A 26,080-nucleotide genomic window follows, 5' to 3' on the forward strand; every position below is an offset into this window, starting at 1 on the left:
GTTATTTCCTATGAATTTTTGTTCAAAAAACGTTGATTTTATTATATGATTTGTTAAGAAATAACATGAAATTAATGAATTTTATTGAAAATTTTTCGTTAGGCAGGCGGGGGGCGGGTCAAAAAGTCTGAATAGCCTACGTTTGTTAAAAGCTAGTTAAAATATCGGTTAAAGTTGATCTTTTGGGTTTGAATTTTTCAAATTACATGGAGGGAGGGGGTCAGCCTCCTAACAAAAATGCTTTCGTTTATAGGACATCATTAAACTTTCGGGTTGTTCCCCTTACAATTACATACCAATGACATAAGAAATCACAATCAACACACATATTATTCTCTTCTTAATAATAATGTATTTATTTACATCATACTCTGACCAAAAGTATACACATCTTTTATAATAATAAATTCAATACATGATTTTCACCATTGCAAAAAACAATCACTTGCAGTCACTTTGTCTACAAACACTACAATTAATTTTGTTACCTTTTTATTGGTATGATTTCAGTTTTTGTCGTCACTGGAATATTACAAAAAAGAAACAATTTTACGAAATATGATACTTAACAAACCCACAATCAATTATATTATAGATATTTATAACACTAGAATACACACTGTGCAAAACCATTTTCTTAAGATGGTGGAAACACACAAACAACATAAATAGCAAAACAAACACAATCTACAAATAATGTAAACAATTACATTGTCAAAGGACAAACCAAAACATTCTAAACTGTAAAATTTGAGCTGGTCATCTTTTTTAAAATAAATATTTTACAGTATACACAAAACAAAAAATTATAGTACAAATGTCCATTATTAATTATTTCATACTTTTCTGTTTTTCAAAAGGGTATAGTTTTTAATTGCAAAACATAATTTGCTATTTTATCCAATTTATTGTACATATAAATTCTTTGGTCTAAAACAAGGGGTTTATAGAAGGGGGAATCAAAAGCACAAAAACTGAGCAATGATCTAAAATATCCCTCCTACAAAGCTGACATTACTATTCGCATGGCAAGAACTCACACTGATTTATCATAGGGTTGACATTCCTTCATCACACATGACAATAAATCAATGAAATTATTGCCACCAAATTCACTCAGTATTGTCTCTTTGTGAGTGGGATATTGCGAGAACACATACATTCACTAGGATCCACAACATGCTCATCTATCAAGGCACAGTTCTTTAACCTCAATACATTTGTAAATTCATTGAATGACCTCTGAAAATTTGGGTACAAAAACTCATACCCAGCAACTTGAGGTCAAATTTTTCACAGTGATTGTTTAATTGAGGTTATTGAACTATGCAATTGGAATGAGGCCATTGTGGTCCATAGTGATTAGAAAGCCAAATGTACAAAAATAAACCTACATTTGGAGCAGCCAGGGGTGGGCAGGCAGTGAATGATCTTAAAATCTACAGGATGTGACAATCATATTCTATGCACATGAGGTCCAATTTAAAGGCAATCAATTCATTGTCACTCAATATCCCTGATAACAGTCTGTACATATTCATACAAATATTTTTACATAATTTATTTAATATTTATATTTGACTTAACTGTTTTTTCAGCTGCATATTCTAAAAAGAAATTTTACATTTTAGTTTCAAAATGTTTAAAAACAAAATTGGGAAGTAACCGAAAGTAACCTATAAGTAAAGTCAAAAGATATAATCATAAACACGCAAGTTGTATTTACCCTAATGCTTATGAAATAAATATTAACCCCGATACCATAATTTTAATATTGATGACCTTTGTGATTTTAAACCTGACGTAATTTAGTTGGAGGTTATATACCGACTTGTTGGGTCAAAATTGTTGTAGGAAAGATAAATAATTTGAAATAGAACAACAAGCATTTCATACAGTTGTTCCCCCAGTTATTTATCTATTTATCACTGATTGTATTAAGTTAACTATCAGAAGTTGTTACACAAAAACAACTAAGATTGCCAATAAATAAATATATATGAATCTATTCTCTCCATGATTGTGTTCATTATGAAATGCAGCAGGGGATGCGAGACAAAAGCGGTGGTTTCACTTCTGTCAAGTGGTAAATTTACATGATTTCAGTTGGAATGCACATTTTTCCAAGCACAATATCAAAGAAAACTTGCTGCAATATACCATAACCGTTAAAAACAGTTCCAAAAAATAGCTTAAAAATAATTAATAAATAATTAAATAAATTGTAAAAATTCCCAAATCACATGCAACATAATTAACCCGACTTACCAAATCTTAACTTTTTAAACAATTAAATCCACATTGTATAAAATATATTTGACTCTATTTTCCAAAAAAACTATCTTCCTTATCGAAGATATCAGTTTGACACATATAACATCTGTACACACATGAAGGCAATTTTACAATGACTTAAATGTCACTCTTGGCATTCATTTTTCTGCGTATTGCATAATTCATTCACAGCGATATGTTGTCTGGTTGACATAGTAAATAAATCCAAATTCACCAAAATATTGATAGTATCACGTCAGTCAGAATCATGCAATTTCTCATGCAGTGCACACAATTGGTACAGGTTTGGATATTAACGGTTCTGCCGAGTAGTGTGTTCAATTTACAGGAGTAACATACGCCATGCGGCTTTATTTTGTTCTGCATAATGTATCATCTAAGAATTTGGCAAACCAACATTGACCCATATAGGTGTAGACTTGAGTAATGTTAAGAAAAGCGATTCTGTCATTGAATACCCATACATGGTTGCTAGGAATTGGAAAAGCAATGTCCGGCTTCAAAAATTCAGGCTAATGACTGCATATAGCATCAAAGAAGCAACCTTACAGAACCTCATCAATACCCTAATCACCCGTCCAGATGTCCAGATGTAACATTGGTGACCAGCCAGATAAGAACACATTAATATCCAAACCCACAGGTACTCATGCTATGGAGACTTTCTTCATTTTGTCTTCGCAAAACTTGCAGTGTATTATGATGGTATTCCCGTCTACATGCAAAAGTTATACCGTACTACATGAACCTGTCTTCCTTTATACAATATTGATATACATGCATACATAACTGGTTTACACGATGCATGATATAAACCTGCACTAGGGATGTATACACAAATACCAAAAATTGATATACATGCATACACAGCCGCTTTACATAGTGCATGATTTCAAACTGCACTTATATGCATAGATTCTAACATATGAAGGAAGCCAATTCCTTTCCTTCCTTCATGCATGTTTCAAAATTGCATTTATAATGCATACATCACTGCATGGAGGAAGGTAAATAGAGAACTACAGAGCATTACACGGAGAGGTTACATACTTGCCTTTTTGGTGCATATCATCATCCAGAATATTGATGCATAATGTAAAAATCTAAATTATTTGATTTTTTTTGATAAGTCATCATCACGTTTATGCCATTTATTACTTAAACACACACCTTCCAATCAGAAGAAGTTTTCTAATGTGCATAAGCTACTTACTGTATCAAATTTCAACAGTGGTGCTGGAAGTAAATGTAATTTTAGTCATGATCAGCTTTTTGACAAGTCACTATCATCAATAAATGCAATTTTAGTCACAATCAGTATTGATTATAGTCATTGGGCTATCCGAGTTAAAATCCACACTACCCCTGTGGAAGATTCGGGAAATATCTTCCACAGGGGGAGTATGTTTTCAAATGTAATTGCTCAAGATTAATCATTTTGAAACTCATACTCCCCCTGTATTAATGCTTTACCTATATATTCCGCACCTGGAATGAGTATTTCAAATGGATGTTATATTGTATATTCATACTCCCACTGTGGAAGACACTAGCTAAATCTTCCACAGGGGGAGTGTGGATTTTAAATGGTATAGCCAATTATCAGCAATTGAATCTTGTCATAATTAGGGTACAATTACCGAATAGGGTGCAACTTGCTAGACTTGAGTCCAGTCCTCGTTTACGGAGTTTAGGGTTAGGGTTTAGGGTTGGGGTAGGGCAGTCTTGTAATAAGACTAGTAGAGTTGCACCCTATTCGGCAATCGCTCCATAATTAGCATAGTTACAGTTTATGTCCACAATGAGGTAAAAGTGTACAACAACCATCAAAATAAAAATAGGCACCTCAACATCAAACTTGGAGGTATATACAGGAAGCCATAGGCCGAGTCATTTTAAAATAAAAACCTCTTTGATGTGTCCACATCATATTGCACATTATATTCCCATTGTAGAGAAAGCACAGATTACGCCTTTCACCAAGGCTGTGTAGATAAAGCAACAGCGCCCTCAATATATTAATATCGCCTCAACAATAAAACACCAGCGTGTGAGTAAAATAACTTAAATATGAATCACAAAATGGTGGAATACAAAATTGTTTTCTTGTACTGGAATACATTACAAAACAAATCTGGTGTTGGTATCAAAAATGTTATCTCACATAGTACACATGGTTAGTACGTACACACACAGGTTCCAAATTTGGCAGGCTTGACAGCTTGCATATAATGTGAGTGTTGTCATCATATTGGCGGTGGTCCGTTAGTGTATCTCAGCATCGGCTGCAGTGACCGAGCAAAGTTGTTGGACAGTGAACAGCTATAGTCGTCTTCGGTGATTGGTACGAGGCAAGCCACGCCTAGTAGTAATAACATGAGTAGATGGAGAGGTAGAGCAGCACGCATGGCGCGCGCTAATAACGGTCTTCTTCTTCTTACGAGAGGGGCCTCGGCTGCACCCCTACAATATGAAAAACAAAACAAACAAATATTGGTTAGTGAAACTCCAACAGCTGAGTAAAGTATTACAGATAGTTAACAATCAATGGGCTATTGCAGTTGAAATCCATACACCCCCATGACAGGTAGTGTGTATTTCAAATGGAACAGCCAAATACCATATGTGACTAGTGACCTGATTAAATAAATGGGAGGATGATATCATGACATTTCACTTTCACTTTTTTTTTGTATTATAGAAAAGAGGATTTTATTTGTCACATCAGCTATCCTTTGAACTGCCTCACACTAAAATTTGACCTATTTGCTGTAGAAGTGACGTCATAATCGGATTAACTACCATAGATGAATACAATTTTTGACTATATCACCCTGCACTATAAGCAGGTTGCACTCATCACCTGTGTATATATGTATGCAATCATAGATTGAATACAATACCGCTCTTTTCAAAGAAACTAATCTTACAGGTGCTAGTAATCAGCATAATATGGTTCAATCCATAGGTAGCGTGTGAACGTTGTAGTGCAGGGCGATATAGTCAAAAATTGTATTCATCAATTGCTATGGTAGCCTTACTTCACTTCTACAGTGAATGAAGGCCAAATTACACTGGCAAATGATTGCAGCATAAGCAATGACAAAACCATTTGATAATAAATCAGCCTTTATCAAATAAAACTGTAAAATTGTCTTTCTGTTGCTTATTTGGGTCATATATTTGAATTTGCTATGCCTATGCCTTTTATGGTATCTTTCATACACTTGGAAAAACATTTAGTACCTTTTTTGGTACGTTTTATAAGTCTTGTCAAAATAGCCTTTGAGTTGTGCGGTATCTGAAGCAGTTGATAGGTTTGATTAGTATAATAATAATAATAATAATAATAATAATAATAACAGGCTCTTATATAGCACCCTTAACCCAGAGGGTCTCAAGGCCCTTAACAAACTAAAAACCAAAGTACAGCATAAAAATACCAGTAAACTTAAGTCTACAATATACAGTCAAATCTTAGAATAAAACTACAGTTTGATTTAAAAACTAATATTATACAACAGGAATAGCAAATTAAAACGAAGACAAATAATACACAATAAAAGAGAACAGCGAGCAGAATGTCATGTCGTGGTAGCCTGTATATCAGGCCATCGAATGAGCAAGGAAAAAACCACAACAAAACCACAACATCAGGACATTCTTCCTCTGGACATTATTCCGCATGATTGCACAAAAAATACAGTAAATACAGTTTATAAAGTCAATTGAATGAGATTACACATGACAACATTATTGATTAAATAGGAAAGTCTTGAGTTGTGTTTTGAAGACATTGATAGATGGAGCAAGTCGTACATGCAAAGGCAAATTGAAGCCAATTGGCCTATTCCATTTCAAATCCACACTCCCCTGTGGAAGACAGTGGAGATATATTCCACAGGTGGAGTATGAAATTTCAAATGGAATGAACACATTAGGCAGCTCTGAGAAAGATTTAACCTGAATCTTCAACACAAGGGGGGCAAGTTTCAAATAGAGCTCTCTAAAGTGTTCATTTCATCTGAAATTCATTCTCCCCTGTGAAAGATATTTCCCAAATCTTCCACAGAAGTAGTGTGGATTTTAAATGGAACAGCCCAATGCCAAGGTTTCTACTTACATGACGGCTACAGCAGTCCCTTCACCAGGCAAGGTATTGGAGGCAGCGTCGGTATAGTTACGGATGGAATAAATTGGAGTACTGGTTCTCATTGGTGACCTTCCCAGATCTCCAATCATCTCACCCACAGTGCCTAGTGGATAGGCAACACCACGTGGGCCACTCTCATCTCCCTAAAAACACACAAAAGACACAATAGTATTATTAGAACAAATGTTGTAAACCTATAAGGGAACAAACCAAAAGATCGATGACGTCCTATAAACGTAATTAGTTTCGTTTCTCAGCCGACCCCCTCCCTCCCTGCCAGAAACGTAATAATGAAATGTTGAAAATTTTGACATATATTAATAATGATACATTCTTCAGACCGATGTTTTTGTACAAACGTAATCGAGTATTTTTACCCCCTCCCCCCTAAACGAAACTAGTTTCGTTTGTAGGACGTCATCGATCTTTTGGTTTGTTCCCTAAATTCCTGTATTTATTGTAGTAGTTAATATATATAGCTTGGTCTCTATCAACCAGCTATTACTCTCTCAAAGCGCTGGTGTACACATGCTTAAAGATGCCGCATAGATGGGCGAGCGAAACAGCTGCCTCAATGCATTGACGTCAGTTCCACATCAGGGTGAAAATGGTATAGAAATAAATTGGCTTGAGAAACCTTTTCAACATGAAGTTTCTACACAAGGCTCATGAAAAACAAGAATCCACTTCAAACACAACTTGAATATAGCAGTATCATGTTACAATTACCATGTTGGTAACTGCAAGCACACAGATAACTATAGACAGCTGAATCCATCTATATTGTACTAAACATGATGCTGTACATACTAGCATGATACTATACTATTAGATACTCCCTGTTTGTTCCACAAAGCTTGCAGGGCTTGTGCATTAGATGCATCAACATCTCTGTACAAGCACATTATTTTGTATGATTTCACTCTCAACAATCACAGTTGTTAACCTATAAGTATAGACCAAACACTTACCCTACTGATGTCAAATTCACTAGGATCGATGGTGGTTTCTAAGAGCTCTAAGTTGTCATTACATCGCCTTAGCAACTCCTCATTCTTCTTGGCGATGAGATTGATCTTCTCCCTGGTTGAAAGACAAGCCTCAGAGTCTACGTCTACTAGGTACTGGTCTGCTGTGTCCTTGAGGGACATTACTTTAGGTTGGGAGGCTTCAAGTTGACGTTTTAACCTCTGAAAATGTAAAACAACATTACAAGAAAGGTTTAATTCTATTTCCTTAACCCTAATGCTAACAAATCTTTCAAAATCTTACAAGTGAAGCCACTGTGCAATGCATACATAATGCAATGACCCATTCACTCCCAAGTCATAATAAATGCATGTTTCATTGGCCGGGCCAGTGACACACCAGTGACTACCAGTTGGCATGCTTGGCACCCACAGGGTCTGGGATTCTAATTTTCTTCCATTATAACTTATTTCTTTCCTTTACATGTACCAAAAAGCCCCGTTAGTGTTAGGGTTAATCTTAATCATGATTTCAGTGACTCGCATACATTCATCTGACATCTCTTTGGCTTGATTCATTATTCTGCTTTAAATATTGAGGGTGGTTTATCATTCGAACCTTGCCGCGCAACTGATAATTAAACTGACGACACTACCAAATTTGAATAGAAACAAAATATAGAGAGCCTGAAACAATTTATTCAATATGATTAATCATTCTGATTTGACCTATTCTTGCAAGAAATCCACTCAGTATATTAGCTATGATCATAACACCCAACACATACATACCGTAAACAACCTGTACTGTTCAATTAACCTGTCCGGCTCGGCACTCAAATCCACTGGCTCGTTCTTATCCAACGTCCTCTCCACCGATTTCAGCCATTCTAACATCTCATCTGTAGTTTGATGGAATTCCTCACATTGTATAATAGCCATCTGGAGTTCCCTCTGCCATTCAGCTGCCCTGGCACACACCGCCTCCCAGCGATGGTTCATTACTTTGAGTTTTTCTTTGAGTTCTGGGCCATGAGGGCTTTCTGGATGTGTGAATTCTTGACTACATAGATTGATGGATAAGGCTATTGCCTTGCGGGCATTGAGACCTAATAGGAACTCCTGTATAGAGAATGGGAATATCGGACAAATATATTTATAGCAAACATTTATGAGAAAACAATTTGATAAAAAGGACATCTGAAGGCACATATTTTGTGTCTAAGGTAAGTTTCACTATTGATCAATCAAGTAAATACCCCCCCCCCATACATACATTTTAGTGCAAATGTATATTTTACCAAATACATACAATTTAGACAACTTGAGATATGGAATAGGATTGTTTGTGGAAGGAATTTTGTTTTAAGGACATGGTTCAAAATTATTGCACAGTTCCTTTCGTTTTTTTATACATTGAAAGCCGATTTACACTAAAACTCCTTAATTTCCTCAGATAAAATCAGTATTTGCAATCAATGGTAAAGAATGAATATGATTTGATTTCATATAGTACAAATAGTTATATGTGCTATTCCATTTCAAATCCACACAGCCCCTGTATCTGATTCTCGAAATATCTTCCATAAGGGGGAGTATGAATTTCAAATGGAATGAGCACAATAGGCAGCTCCATTTGAATTTCATATACACTCCCCGACACACTCTAAGAAAAATACAACCTGAATCGTCAACAGAGGGAGAGTGAATTTCAAACAGAGCTGCCTAATGTACTCATTCCATTTGAAATTCATTCTCCCCATGCGGAAGATATTTCCAAAATCTTCCACAGGGGAGTATGGATTTTAAATAGAATAGCCCAATTGTCATGCCCTTACATACCCTGTATTTCTTGATGGTATCCGCTAACCCTTCTATACTGTTACTGCCAACCTGTGCATATAATATTGCCTCGGCTTCATCTAACCAGGTATTCAAATTCTGCAGGTCGTTCTTAAATTGCTGCCATTGTTGGTAGTTCTGGCTCAGGTGGGCATCCTTCTCAAGGATCTCTCCCTGGATCACTTCCCACCTACTCATTACACCTACAATAACAAAATATAACAAGGTATGGTTATTAGATGGAATATGGAGGTCATTTGTAAGCTTATAAATATGGATATGACAATATGGACTATTTTTTATGAATATCATCTGAAAGTACACATAAGTTTGTTCGGTTTCTATAATAAGGCAAAAATTATTTGGCTTTTGTTATTGCGTGTCTCAATAAAGTCCCAACTCACACTTGAGCGCACACTAGTCACGCATTACTCAATGCAAAACCAGCGTAAGCACTGCCGGCGCCAAACTGTATCATGTGCATGCCATTCAATAGCAGTACATGGTGTTATGAGTCTTATCTTTTCCGCCTTATATTTAAAATGAAGAAACTTTTTTCTTCATAATATGATATTTGCTTGTTACCATCCAAATAAATGGGCCCTGGTTACCTGGTTCTTTCATTCAGTCATAAATGGTTGATTAAAAATTGTCTTCATAGCCAAAAACCTGAATTGCAACAATTTTACATAACCATGGTTTGCACTTACTTTGCTATGTTGAAAATGGTGTAATTGATTTAATAGATAAAATGTGATGCGATCAAGCAAAATGATTCATTTGTCGAGCAAAGCAAAAGCCAGTTTTTAAGTCAATTATATGTGCCTTACCTGAGACTTGATGTAGTAATGCCGGGTCATCTGGCATTCTTGGTATTAATCTCCTGAGGGCGTCTACACTGGCCTTGCAATCACTTACAAGGTTCTCCTGAAATATAGAATTTGGTCAAGAATTCATAATTGATCTCATCATACTATACCTCTTGTCACTTTGAGTTTAGTACTGATGTGGGAATGTCCGAATGTGCCACCCTTTACACACAATCATATTATGCTGCGATTCCAAGAATGGTGTGTGTGTTTCAAGGCACAGTTCTTTAACCTCAAGAGACATTACTACCAAACTCAAAGTGACACGAGGTATAATCTATTGCCTTTTTAAAAGACCCTTGTGTAATCTAACATCATGTGACAGTGCGCCACAAATACCAGCTAAATATTTAACTAAACACCCTGTACATATGTCGGCCGCGAGCCGCTTATTAGTTTCCCAGGCTGTGACAAAGACTACCATCATACCCACATAAAATGCTATCAACAAGGTTCTTCTTACTCACTGAGACAGTAGAGGTTTATCATGTTTCCAACAATTGTTAGTCTTCATACCAATTTTTACATTAAACTTTAAAAACTTATTTTCCTCCAATTCAATTGTTATAATATGCGACTAATTCTGTTGACGTATTTGCTTCTAACCCTACCTACAACAGCTATTACTACCCAATTTTATCTGCTATTCCCTACCTGGATAAGTTTTTTTTTAATATAAAAGTTATTTAAGTTATTCCCTACAAGGTGTTGATGAACATGATTTAAAAATTAAAAGATGCATTGACACTTGATTATTATTTTCTATTATTTCTACCCTTCTGGTTTAAAATAGTTTGCTACAAAGTTTGCAGTTACAAAAGGAAACACAGCACAAAAAATAATGAGATGTAGTACTTACATAGCCTATTTTCTCATCTTCCACCTCTGGTCCTGTTGGTGTCCTGCATCTTAATGCATTCTCTGTTGCTTCCAACCTCATTGTGCATTCATCAATGGCTTCCTTTACTTGTTGTACATCTACCTCCTGTCTCGGTCTATATCTCCAGCCTTCACCCGACGATTCCATCTGCGATGAAGTATTACCCGTAACGTACATATCCCAGTCGAGCGACGCAGAGCTCGCCGGTGTCATCCTACCCGACACGGGTTCCCCTCTGGATGGGGATACAGACCGTGTGGGGGAACTGTCTCTAGACCCTCTGTGAGGTGATAATCTACTGTCTCTGCTTATGTGTGATACAGGGGATTGTCTCCTGATTCATAATCGCCTCTGATTGGAGATGACTCAGTGGGGGTTCAGATCGTTGGATGTAAGGGCTATACATAGGGCTGCCTCTGTCTGGACTAACTTCTCTTGAGCTCACCGATTCAAGGTATTCTTCGTCGGTGTCGTCACCATCAGAAAGCCCGTTTGCTTCAGCCTGTGAAATAACCAAATATCGAAATTGCTCAATTATGAGAACATATGGTAAGACAAGATTAGTATCTTTCACATGTGATTACAATTCAACAACTAATGGTGCATCTGGAATAATGAAGTGTAATGGGCTATTCCATTTAAAATCCACACTACCCCTGTTGAAGATTTTGGAAATATCTTCCACAGGGGTGTATAATTTCAAATGGAATGAACACATAGGCAGCTCCATTTGAATTTCATACACCCTCTGAGAAAGATTCAACCTGAATCTTCCACAGAGGGAGGTGAGTTTCAAATGGAGCTACTATGTGTTCATTCCATTTGAAATTATATCTCCCTGTGGAAGATATTTCCAAAATCTTCCACAGGGGTAGTGTGGATTTTAAATGAATAGCCCATTGAAGTGTAATATAAGAGATAATCCTGAAAAAGAAAATGAGTTGTGATAACAGTTAGTCTTTGTTCTCAACGAATATCACAGAACTATGCACTGTCCAACTATATTGGTCACTTTCAAAAGGAACAGACATCTCAAAGTCACTTGGAAATCAATGTATCAAAAGAGCGTACAGATATTAGAACAGGCAATTGGTCATTATCTAATGTGTGAGAAGTACGAAATGTATGGGATTGATTTCAACATTAACAAGACAAAGTTACCAACAGAACATGGGAACTCACAATAGCATCATATAAAAATATTCATCTAATGAACATTTAATATTTTCTTACAAATTAAATTGTCTTTTGAACCAAAAAATCAATTTGTGGCTAGCAAAACTCACATTGATAAAATATAGGCCTAAGGCCAAAACAAATAACAAGTTTTTTTGACGGCTTTTGTGTGCATTTGAATTTTTCTTTTCACTTACAAAGAAAAAAGGAAAAAAAAAACCTGGAAAATCGCAAAAAAATAATATAAAACACTACTGGAGTAAACATTTACACATTACACAACAAATAAACAATATCAATATTCTTGAATATGAAGAAATATGATTTTTTTTGGTGTTGGAGAAACCCACTGAAAATTCCCATTCCAATTTGTAGTGAAAAGGGTATTTTTTTTCCATTTCATGGATTTAAAAAAAAAAAAGGCATTTCGCATTTGACTTTTTGGACCTGCTACAGGAAACAAACATGTTTTTTTTGGCCTAATCATATCTTATATTATAAATTATAGGTATGCTTATTGCACAAATTTTGGTATAGTCACTTTCATATCCAATGTCTTAAGTTGACCATGTAATATAAATTATAATATTGAGTTGTGGGTTCATTTTCAGTAGAATTGTGCAGATTTTATAGGAATAGAGTTCAAAATTAGTATATTGTGGCTATGAAAGAGTTGGATTTCAATGTATGAATGTGCATAGTGAGAAAGGCGTGTTCGACTTGTCCTTTATGTTTGTGCAGGGGGAATGTTTCTCTTGCACAGTAAGATATACTGGGTGACAAAATGCATATGACACGACATATTGGGCTATTCCAGTTAAAATCCACACTACCCCTGTGGAAGATTTTGGAAATATCTTTCACAGGGGGAGTATGAATTTTGAATGGAAAGAACACATTAAGCAGCTCCATTTGAATTTCATACACCCTCGGAGAAATATTCAACCTGAATCTTCCACTGAAGGAGGACGAGTTTCAAATGGAGCTGCTAATGTGTTCATTTCATTTGAAATTCATACTCCCCCTGTGGAAGATATTTCCAAAATCTTCCACAGGGGTAGTGTGGATTTTATATGGAACATCCCATTCATCAAATGATACCGGTAACAATATATAAAACAGGGAGTATCAGTTCCAACTGACCAGCAGAGCACCGAAGGATGGATCCAAAAGGATACAACAGTGGCACACCAACAAACGGTAAAATTAGAAACATGGAAAATGTGATACATCCAATGGGCAAATAACGCAAAAGGTGTACACACAGTTCATAACCTGACATATCGAAAAGACAAAATGAGAGCTGGTCTCTAATCTTATTCCTTGAAAAAGAAAAGTTTGTCTTTTCGAAAATCAGGTTTTAACTTTATTTATACCTTTTGTGTTATTCCCCCATTGGATGTTGTATCACATTTTCCCCGTTTTTAATTGAGGTAACGGTAGTAATATTAATATTTGAACTATAATCTATCAACTGGAATTATTATTTGTGAGCGGAAATTGTCAAGTCCAATCTTGAATGCATCATCAGCCCTACTGATCTTCAGGCGGCAAAAGTTTTTTGACCTGTGAAGTGGATGTTGTTGTATCGCAGGTCATCTTTGAGTTCAACCTGAGAGGTATCTTCTTGATCGCAGAGCTATAAGCTCCGGCCAAGTTATGACATATGCCACCTCCCCTAAAGTGTGCAGGGCTGATGATGCGTTCAGGATTGGATGCGAAAATTTCCGCTCACAAATAGTAAGTCCACTTGATCAGATTATAGTTCAAATAAATGGTTAACTATCTGGATGAATGAGAATCTTCACAAACGTAACAATGATAACAATAATACATGGGTTACAACATCAGGTACAACAGAATGGTGAAAATAAGACAGCCAATGAAATGAACAAAACTAAACAGGTCACAAAACATCATCACACCACCTATGTTATTAATCATCACACCACCTACGCTGTTTACTCAACACTCACCTTACTACCAGGCACTGTTATATAGTCAAAGGGAATGCAAGACTCAATTCCCTTTTGAAGGTAAGATTCAAGAGAAGAGGAATAGGGATGAAGATGTTATTAGTAAAGCACTACAAACTATGTATCAATGATGCTGTTAAATGGTTTAGTTCTCTCTATACTATAGGGTCCACAACTTATAAGTTCCCCCTAATACTTTTTAAAATAAGTCGAAAAATATTTTATGAAATGTAAAATGGTATGTATAGCCCTATTTGTTTTACACATGTGGACTAATTTATAGAGTTATACATCATTGCGTTCAGTCACAGTGGTTAATTGTGTAAGAAAAGAGGCAGTTTTAAAAGTTGCCGCTGAGTCCACAGCATTCAGGTTTTCTTTAACAAACACATGAATAGGCCTGGCCTAACTGTATTGTTTGAGAGCCGACTCCTATGGACTCAGATGCAACTTTTAACACTGCTTAAAACAGTCTCTCTTTCTTTTTTTTACATAATAACCCATTGTTACTGAACGCAATGACAAATGATGCTATAATTTGGTCCATATGTGTAAAACAAATAAGGCTACCCATATCTTTTTATACGTTTGCATTTCGTCAAATATTGTTCGATTTATTTTAAAAAGTATTTAGGGGGAACTTACAAGTTGTGGACGCTATATAAGAATACTGCATAGGAAAAGTGAATTATAAGAATAAAGCAAAGCACAGGGGGTGGGTCTGCAAATGTGCTGGGAAAGCTTCAAGGAATATAAGGAACTGCTCTAATTCTGGAGTACACCACATAACAAACTTCATCTTACACTGGAAAGGTTGTAATTATACGATCAACAAAGTGGCCGACAAATCTTATAACGCCCAAGACTATGCTCCAAATTCAAGTCTAGACCTAAACAAGCTAAGGTTAGGCCTAATATGATATTTCATTGTGTTGTAGAAATATTAACCCCCTGGACACTACTGGTCACCTAACAACATTTCTGATTGGTTGATAACTTAAAATGCTCATAACAATTGCCAATTATGACTAGGCTTTAAACTATCTATGGTCAATCTTGCATTTGCAGATGATCTTATTAATATCCTCCTTGATTGGTTCAAAATTGGACACAATATTCATTTCGGCCAATCAGCATGTAGTTATCATGGGATTAAAACCATTTATCTATCAATTCTACTATATAGTAGTATCTACTGCTAAGGTATAAAAAAAAAGCTACTGGGTCAGAAAGTGCAACTTTCTGAAGGCATGGATGGGGTGGGCAACTAGGAGGTGAATTGCTCAATAAATAAAAGGGTGGTTTATCAAAAAGCTTACTGAAAGTATTCAAAAAGTAAAGACCAAGTGATTATATTGTGCAACATTATACAAAACTTTAACACACTGCAATGAATCATAATAAAGACTGTAAACTGCATACCACTTCACAACAAAGCCAGCGAGTAAAAACCCACTCGTATCATCATACCTTACTACAACCCCCATAGACTAATAACGTTCCTAGTGTTTGGGCCAGCATGCATCATCATGCGGGGATGGGAAGTAACTACTACTTGTTGCTGCCCCTAATGCACGCCGTCTGGCCTATGGGGGCAAAATGCAGGAAAGAAAAGGTCAGACTGCGTTGGAGACTATCATCCATTATCCTCGTTGGGCAGGAAAGTCTTCCTATGTGTTTGTGGCCCCTGAACATGTTTAAAATAAAACTGCCAACCAGTTACAAAGGAGGTTTTGCTTTAAACATGTTCAGGGGCCAATAACACATATGAGGTTTTTCTTGCCCAACAACGATGTAAGTACAGGGTTAGTTTGGTTCTCGTTTCAATCATGCAAATTATGTAATAATGACATGTATGTAATAATGACAAACATTGATGACAGGAAAGTTGCTTTACAAATTATTATTTTTGCTGTTAAATAAGCAACTAAATACAGCAATACATAAAAGGAAATATGATTTGATTTGAAGAAATGCTTTTTGTAATTATGAGTAAACTTCTGTAGTTCTAGCGAGACATGGTACAGCACAAACCTGTAAAATGATGTCAATGAATTATATGATGACAAAGTACCAAGTTTGAATCAATCGTGCTTACCTGTGCTGAAGATATTCTCTGCAGTTTGCGTTGGAATTTGCCCACCCTGGCAAACACTTCCTGAGCATATCGATGCAACTCGTCCATGTCGTCCTGTATATTGGCCGCATCGTTGGGATCGCATTTCTGCATCAGCATACGGGCTGCATCATCTATAACTTCTAGTCTTGATTGGTTTAAGTCTATTTCATGTTGGAAGGCCTGGATGGAAAATGAGAAATGAAATGAGTAAAATAACTTTGTAGTTCTACATTATTTGAACAAAACTCTACTTGGTGTCAAGGGTGCAAACCCGGGGTGCAACCGATGAGATTGAGATTTGAAAACTCTACAGGTCATGAATAATGTATATCATAAACATCATCACATAAGCTCATGTTTAAGATGTCTGAAAATGTATGACATGTTTCAGAACATACACCAGGCACAAAAAGAACCTTGTCAGTTATATTCATCCTTGCTGGATGAATATAACTGACGAGTTTCTTTTTGTGCCTAGTGTACATCAAGCCTTACTGCAAAAATCTGAAATGTGTCACAAGAAACTGGACCGTTCTGACAAAAATATCAGGAAAAAAATAAATTAGCTACAATATGGCAACATGTTTGTGAATGACATGAACTTTGCTGAAAACTGTATGGCACAAGTTTTGGTACTGTCTGTAACAAAATCACTGAGATCCAGCCAAATGAAAGTAGCTTCATTTGCTTGATCATTCACATGTTTTCTGAAGCACACAACTTGCCTATATTCAGAAATCAAATAGAAACATTAGATGGTCTGGTGTATGCTAGCTCTGCATGCTAGCCATAGGCTTCAATATAAAAAGTTTTGAGCTTCTGTCTCAAAATATCAAGCACCACTGAACCAATAGAGGCTGTCAGCCTTTCGCCATCTTGTGGGTACAAATGATCTGCGTGTTCATGGGTCGGACACTACGCGAAGAGCGCAGCTTGCCACGCAGCTGTTATCACGCATCAACACGGTGATTTTGCATTTCATGCATGGGGATCAAACGACCATCGCAGCTTGTACCCACATGATGGCGGCATATGACATCACACTGATTACCTCTATACTAGGCTTGATTGTACTCATTATAATGAATTTTTCATGCCGATTCCAAATATGGTCATGAAAATTTATAGTAATAAGAAATTTGTGAAAAATGGAACTAGTCAACACCTGTGTGGAGAGGGTTAAAGTTGTACACATCTAACAAAACTACTTAACACACCAATGTTTCACAAATTAGTCCTTTCAATATAATATCCCCCACATAAACTTACAGTCATTTGTTTAATCTTCATGGAAGTATCCGATTCTGAGAAGTGTTCTACATTGGTAAGTTGTAAGTCCATTTCAGTCAGCCATACAAGCATACTTTCCCTGGTGGTATCAAACTCTTCTTTGGTTACTTGCATGTGTCGTAATCTTCTCAAGATATTACAGCACCGCCTCGCCAGCATATCCCAGCGGTTGTTGGCGTCGTGTACCATGGTACGCAGCTGCTTGCTGTTGTCGGTGCGCCCCTCTCTGGCCAGACGACGGTACTGTTTGTTGATGATCTCTAGTTGAGCAAGGTTTTCATGTACTTTTCTTTGGAATATCTAAATTTTGGAGAAAATTGAAAATACATCAAATTGGTGATTTGGAGGTCATGATTTTTTCATACACTATAAAATAAAAAGTTTGTATTATTTAGAGGTTAATAACTGTGCATCGGTTATTTGGAAGGCATTGTGCAAAATCTAAACATTTTGCCTTTGGAACCAAGGAATATCCCGAGAGGCCGAGGGATATTTCAAGGTCCAAAGCAAAATGTTTAGATTTTTCACCAATGCCCGACATATTACCGATGCAAAGTTATTAACCTCATTCATAACCATCAATTTCATCTCTACACTTTACAAAATAACACAAATTTTTCCTCAATAGTACACATTTTGCGGTCAATTGTGAGATATTAATGACTTCGATTTGCGTTTGCGCTTTTACATATAATAAAATATGATTGGATCGCATGTATCACATATATTAATGAGGTTATGAATGCATTATCATGATTACATGCAGATAAGTTCGCATACACTTTTCAATATGAGGATGTGCAAGTATGTGTGTCTGCCTGTCTGATACGTAATCTTCCAATCTGCAAATTGTTCAATCTTGATGTTCTTGGTCAAAAAATAGCATCAAAAATTAAATAAAAATTCCCTTTAAAAGGGAAAGCCAGCCTCAATGTAGAAGAGGTCTTGTAATTAGTTTTGGTCAATGTGAAAGGCATTTTTAGGATCACGCTTACATCTACATGACAGTCCACCAAACCATCAACGATGAGAACATGCACACTGAAACAGCAGAAAACATTAATTCCTAATCTCATGTCAACTCTTTTAATTCATTACATGTACTCCAAATTGTTCTGGTCTGTTTGTTTTGTTGTTGTTGTTGTTGTTGTTGTCGTTGGGTTTTTTTGTCTTTTCAGCTTTTTACCCACGATATCTCAATTTCCAATTTTGTAATACCAGAACTTACGAACTCAATATCTTCGCTTAGGAATGTCCGATTTCACTGCTTTCGATATATACACTGCCGGTTTGAGTTAACTTACATGTACATTTTATTTTAAAATAACTTAATTAATTCGCAATGTATAGTTTAAGCCTACTATATTATAATAGATAGTGGCCAGCACATTTATAAAGGACTGGTTACTCACTACAATCTTCACTCTTAAACTGTGTTTTTCTGAATGTGCTGATCATGTTGATTGCTAGTCGGAAACTCCCATGAAGCTATGGACATGGCATCTTACATACTCCATTCTATAACAGTCTGCCTAGTGCCTTGTGTGTTTTCTCTTCAATCATTTTGTTGAATGTAATTTTATGAATCAAATAGTTATGTGTCATTTTATTTATAATAAAGAAGTTATTAAATTAATAAAGTAAGACAATTTATTTATCTATAAGTGCATGTCAAATGGGGTACATTGTTCAATACTATATGCATAAATTATGCCCATATTATAGCTAGGCCCTAAAAACTTTATTTTGCATCGGATTTTTCCCGTTGAAAAGACAAAACTGATGTTTATGATAGCAACCATTTCATCAATAACATTTTGAGTCATTTTTATCCATAAAACGACACAGGATATGATAGATAACTACTTTCACATCAATATGGTCCATATGATCACAGATTGTTGAGAATCTGTGATATGATCCGGGATATGATGAAGATTTTGATTCTATAGATCTGTTATCAACATGATATCACGCTGTTCAGTGGTCAAGGAGTAAGGACACCCGGGCAAGGACACTGATATGACATCATAGGTGATGTCAGATTTTCTTCTGCTGACCATATGAAGCTATATATATTAACTATTATTGTTACATTTAGGCCTTTAAACTTTTAAAGTCATAATTAATTAGTTCAAACATAACTTTGGTAATACTCACTCGTTTTCGAATTAAAATATTTAAAAAAAAAATTTAACCACAAAAGTAAAAAAAAAATCATTCCAATACCACTAAAATATAATCTCTTGAGTAAACTGACCCCAAACCTGAAACAGGTACCAGCCCGAATGGGCTGGCGAAAAAGGAGAGCAAAGACAACGGCCCTGAGTAACACCAAAGCGAAGATATTGATATTAAATTGGGATTGGATAACCAAGATGGTAGAGCACTGGACTCGACAACCAGAAGTCACCAGTTCACTCCAGCCAAATTCTCTTTGTTCCATTTCTTAATTTTTGTAATTATCACCAAGTCAGTTTCTTTAGGCTATATATAAATTTGTTGACTTAAAATAATTTCAGACAATTACCTCAAACTTCCTGATCTCCTCCTTGACGACGGCAAATGGAGCACTCTGTGTGTGTGGATAGGATGCAGCCTTCTCGCTGGCTTCTAACCACTCCTCAAAACGTGTGTAATCGTCCTGGAACTTCTGCCATAATCGCCACGTCTCTTCAATTCTGTCAACATCAAAGACAAAAGTTTGGTTATTTAGCATGAAATCAAGGTTTTCATTGGTCTTTTTTAAAATGAAATTATTTACTTGCATCCTGTATAGTAAACATGTGCAAGATATCTATCAAATGAGCTTCTTAGATTATTTTTACATAAAGTTGTGAGCTTGGGTTGTGAGTTTAAAGGTCATTAAAACAGGTAGGCCTATGTGACATGATCAAGGGGTATGAGTCACATGTTGGCAATTTTCAAATAAAAGTCTTTTACATCATTTTCTGGCAGTTAACGAATGCTACATTTTGATGCAAACCCCATCAAAATCAGACATCTGTTTACTGAGTTATTAGCAATTTATCAATGGCTGAAAACAATACAAAACAAAAGAATTTGAACACTGTTTTTGCCAATATCTCAAAAACAGTATTATTAGTGACATCCGACTCTTAGGGAGTAACCTCAACTTTGATAAATTGAATATTGACTGATGATATACTGCATTTTGTGAAATGATTCAGTATATTAAATGACAAAATATTATTCAAATCATCAATTAAAGTTTGCAATGCTTACAATTACAACATTACAGTCCTGCACAAAATATCAAACCCTGAACCTAATCATGCAGACTTTCTGTGTGACCTATATATATGACATCAAGGAAATACATTATCTCTGAAAATCTACACCATCAAAGTTACTACCCATTTGTAGGTAACCATAGCAACAAATACTACCACAAACAAACAGTCTATTGAATCACTTGGCCACAAGTCATGTAAAGACCAATTCTTTTCAGGAATGTAGTTTCACTAAGCTAGATTTTAGAACATTTTAAACTGTTCATTGACATGAAAACAGTGCACGAAAAGTGTGTAATAAAGCTGGTGTGGGTGCTCAAAACAAATGACTATGCAGAGACGTGCTGCAAACATGGGCAGCATTTTTGTCCTTTTGGTATATCAATGGCTTCTCTTTATAGGCCAATTTTGGTATACGGATAGGTCCTTTTGAGGAAAATATACCAATTTCGCGTCACTGTAGCCAAAATTTTTGAAATTGCCCTATAATTTGGGGGAAAAGTTGTAAAAACGACAACAAAGTGCTAAATTTGGCCGAAAATTTTGCCTTTTGGTATATCGAAGAGTTTAAATTTCTTGCCAGATTGGTATATTGATGGGTCCATTTTCAAATTCTCAGCACCCTACCCGAACCCAACTTGAGTAACCCCCTCCGGAATAAAGCATGATCATTTCAGCTTGCAAGCAATTGTTTCATTGGGCTATTCCATTTGAAATCCACACTACCTCTGTGGAAGATTTAGCTCAAGTCCTCCATGGAGGGCGTATGAGTTTCAAATAGAATAGACAATTGGGTAACTTCTATTTGAAATACTAACTCTAGTTGTGGAAATTATAGGTAAAGCCATAATACAGGGGGAGTATGGGTTTTTGAAACCCATACTCCCCCTGTATAGAAGATATAAGTAAAGCCATAATACAGAGGGAGTTTGGGTTTCATAATGATTAACTCTGACCAATTACATTTAAAAAATATACTCCCCCTGTGGAAGATATTTCCAAAATCAATTTCAATTGGAATAACCCATTGCTTCAATAATCAAGAAATGGAGATAGTTTATGAGAAAAAAAAACCTGGAAAGACCAGAATTGTGGAGGTTAACTATTCTCATAATTATTTCAATTATTTCAATCATCTTCACAGTAACAGGCTAGATAAATCAATACTGATTCAATTCTACACAATAATGTATGCCATTTACCTTGATTAAAATGATCAATTACAATTAAGCCTTTTGTTCAACTAATACTGCAGGTCAAATGACAAACAAAAGAACCAATACAATAAACAAGGTCTGTTTAATCATATGAGTTTCAGGTAAGTCAATATTGCTAGCGATGGGTCTAGTTTCAGAGAGATTCTGGTCATATACAGGGGCCGAACATGCACATGCAGATAGTCAAAAGATTAAACAATAGTTGCTTTATCAACTTTTGATTTTATCGACTTTTTTTTCCTTACTTGGCAAGAAAAACATATCAGTTCAGCTGAATGACCACTGAATTTAGTGAGACTCAGCATGGAAATGGCCATGGTCTTAGTATCCATAATACAAAATTACAATGTATCATTGGCATGTATTGTAGCCAACACACAATGGGAGTTTTTGTACTTCAGTATAATTCTCAGAGTAAGTTTGCAACAAACTTAATAATTCCTGGGTTAATAATATTTCAAACAAAGTTCAAATTTGGGAAATGAAGCAATTTGATGCTCATAAGCTTAAGTTGACATTTATGAGAATGGTGTCTTGCATTGGAACAAATAAACCACACCATCAAAGGATGCACTTGTTGGCTGCTATGTGTCTCTTTTTACATAGCTTTCTTAATAGCTAGGAATAAATACCAGACTCATCTCAAGTGGAAGTCACTTCAAATCATCCACAAGTCACATTGTTTAATGTTTTCTGTATTCTTAAACCATGTAACTTGGGGATGATTTAAAGTGAATTCCACTTGAGATAAATCTGATTATTCCTAGCAATTATGTAAAAAGAGACAAAAAGTGCATCCTTTTGATATGGATGTTCACAATTTGCAATTATAGCTCAAAGAGCTTTGACGATGCTTAACCGCTTCAAAAAAATGAACTGAATAACCAGGCTGAATAATAACAGAAGTGCACTATAAATGAAAGAAATTCAACTGAACTAAAAACCTACCCACATGTATCCAATTTTATGCTGACACATTCTAAACTATCAAATGAAAATAGTTTGAAATGGTAATACCTCTACATCTAACGCCACAGTTATTTGATTGCATATTTTTAGAACTTGCGACACTGCTGTGTTTAATTACTATCATGTAGCTAAATAACTTAACACTATAAGGGCATGGAGCGAGGTCAGATATTGTTGAGTTGGATTTCAAATGATAACATAGACAAACCGATACCTTTAAAGCAGGATTACGGTACATTAATATCAGTCAACACTCCATGCACCAGACATTGACATTATCAAATAATCTATTCCATACACACAATATTACAATCATAGAAACTGGAACAGCATGTTGAAAATATTATGCCTACCATTTCGAAAATACATTTTGGCAACTTTTGGTAACGTCACATGATTTTATTGTATTTCTGAATAACCACACACGATTGACACCAACATAACTCACAACTTACAAGATACTTCTCGGATGTTAAAATATTTGGATGTTAATCACATTGAAGAACATGGATTTTAGATATTAGAAGAATACAGTTATCCTCTTCACCCTATATAATGTTCCCAGCAAACACAACATGTTTTCCAGACATTTAAATGTCAGGTTATATAAAGGGTTAACTTGCTGCAAAATATTTCATAAAGTTGAAATATTTTGATATTTTAAAGATGTGGCTGTTGTGGGTTTTTTTTCATAAAAATGCTTTAAAAACATTTTTATGACCTTTATAAAACCCAACATTTTAAATATGATTAGGGTGTGATTCAAATCTTGTGAAATATCCAGAAAATAGTGAAAAAATCCTGAAAAACAGTGTAAAATCGGGCAAATATACCCTAAAACAGGCTGAAAATCAATAAAATTGCGTAAATTTTGGCCACAAAAAATCCGGAAAATCTGGAAAAATCCAGACAAATCACATCCCTGAAATATTTAAATATTTTGACCAAACCAAACATGTTTATAAAAACATTTTTGTGTTTGCTAGGTTATGCCATTCCGCCTCAAAGCCAGACAAGGTGTAACTGCAGACTATAGTTGCGGTGGCTCAGTGGTTACGGCCTTGGACTCATGAGAGCTTGCTTGACGTGCGTGGGTTCGAGTCCCCGTCCCGCCACCGTGTTGCGCCCTTGGGCAAGGCGCTTTGTCACGCTTGCCTCACCCCACCCAGGTGCAATGGGAAGCTGTTAGGGGTAGTCACAGTCGTTGTACTGATGAACCCTGCGCCATTTGTAGGCAGCAAACGTGGTTCCGACATATTCTAATAACGGCGGAATAAATGTAAAGCGCTTTGAGGCTGTTTACGGCATAAAGCGCTATATAAGTATCTACATTTATTTATAGTCTACTCCTAACCCTAATCCAAACCATATTTACCTCATTTTCCTTTCCATAGACTGTGTACATATATTCCTCCATCTTTGATCCAATGTCCTGGTCACATTCTGGATAGACTCACAATCTGCATCAGTTGAGCATGCATCACAATCATGCAGCAGTACTTCACACAGGTTGAGTACAGAAGCTACCCCTGTGCTGTGCTTCTCAATGTCCTTCTGCAACTCCTGAAAATTACCAAATAATTCCATATTTTGGTTAAATTTTGAGGTAATTCGAGCAAAAAAGTTCAAACTACAACCAATCCATTTTTCAAGGTAAACAAACGGAAGCAGTAGTACAGTTGAATGATACTAAATGGCAGTTGATACCTTAGTGGCGGTTAAATTTCAATTCACACTAGGATCCACAACATGCTCATCGATCCGGGCAAAGTTCTTTACCCCAATATATTTGTACATTCATCGAATGACCTTTGAAAATTTGGGTACAAAAACTCATACTCTGCAATTTGAGGTCAAATTTTGCACTATAATTGTTTCATTAAGGTTACTGAACTATGCCATTAGTATGAGGCCATTGTGGTTCATATGCCCTGTTTCCCAGTGATTATCTTGCATAATACTATTTGTAAAAGTTTACTCAAGCAAGATAATACATGTACAGGTAAGTTATACAGTGTATAGGTATTATCATCACATTGATAAATAATATCAAATTTATGTAGGGTAAAGTGGTGAGTATTAAAGCAAGATCTATAGATTCTTTGGAGTAATTTACTTTTCAAGTGTTTTTGAATTCAATCATACATGACAATATGAATGGTTAGTCTAAACTGACATTTTGAAGGACGATTTGGGACACATAGATAGTTGCTGCTGATTAAAGTTTATGTTGAATGTATCATGTGTATCAAGCTGGCAGGAAAATCTGGACAGCCAAAATAGCTGGCCACAGACTAATGATGATATTTGGCCATACAATAAAGCAAGCAAAATACTTCCAATAAATACATAAAAGCCTTCAGAAGATGCATTTTGACTGACCTTTGATCATTTGCTTATGCCTTTGGTCATTGGCTCAAATGAACTACTTACAAGCAGAATTTATCTGCATACAGAATTTGATTACCTAGATTGAAAATACCTAGATTTTTTTAACCAACGAAGTTGAAGATTGAAAATATCATCTCCTTTCCCTAAAAATATTATGCTTTATCTTTTAAGATAATATTAAAATATTTTGCTAAGATTTTTCTTTCCCATTAAACCAGTGACCATTACCTGTTGGTTTTGTAGCTTTTCTTGGATTTCAGGTGACTCGCAAGTCTCATAGATCACGGGGGTGCCCAGTTCATGCTCCATGTGGGTTAGCCACTGCTTCAGTTGCACCATATTCTGCTCCAGCTGCTGGACTGCTGTCAAAGTTTCCTGCAGTTTCCTCACCCTGTAGAAAATAAAAACAGTATGTTGCCATAGTAACTAATGGTCCTTAAAATAATAAAGATATCAAATTTACGGACAAATTTCATTATTTTTTCTTAGTTGTAGCTTTACATGCAGTCAGTCCATGTGTGTTCCATTAGTAAACACAGGAATGCATGCTATCAAAAGAAAATAACGAGCCTTGGGAGACACAAATAAAAAATATTTTGAAAATGCATATACTGATCCTTTTATTGCATAAAAGAATGCATAAATGTGACATTGACTTCATGCTTAATGAGCCTTAGTAAT

The 26,080-nt window shown here is 35.8% G+C and overlaps 1 protein-coding gene across 1 annotated transcript in view; it reads right to left on the reverse strand.

Moving 5' to 3' along the window:
- Positions 1 to 2,601: 2,601 nt before the first annotated feature.
- The window catches only part of LOC140152340 (uncharacterized), a 230,239-nt gene continuing 206,760 nt past the window's right edge, over positions 2,602 to 26,080 (reverse strand). Inside the window, 14 exon segments of the mRNA XM_072174644.1 lie at positions 2,602 to 4,758; positions 6,419 to 6,591; positions 7,420 to 7,638; positions 8,209 to 8,538; positions 9,259 to 9,461; positions 10,089 to 10,185; positions 10,987 to 11,370; positions 11,372 to 11,509; positions 14,160 to 14,210; positions 16,258 to 16,458; positions 17,548 to 17,868; positions 20,099 to 20,249; positions 24,384 to 24,571; positions 25,628 to 25,790. Coding sequence (XP_072030745.1) covers positions 4,542 to 4,758; positions 6,419 to 6,591; positions 7,420 to 7,638; positions 8,209 to 8,538; positions 9,259 to 9,461; positions 10,089 to 10,185; positions 10,987 to 11,370; positions 11,372 to 11,509; positions 14,160 to 14,210; positions 16,258 to 16,458; positions 17,548 to 17,868; positions 20,099 to 20,249; positions 24,384 to 24,571; positions 25,628 to 25,790 — 2,836 coding nt within the window. The 3' untranslated portion in view covers positions 2,602 to 4,541.

Source organism: Amphiura filiformis, chromosome 5, assembly GCF_039555335.1.
Source record: "Amphiura filiformis chromosome 5, Afil_fr2py, whole genome shotgun sequence".
Lineage (NCBI taxonomy): Eukaryota > Metazoa > Echinodermata > Ophiuroidea > Amphilepidida > Amphiuridae > Amphiura > Amphiura filiformis.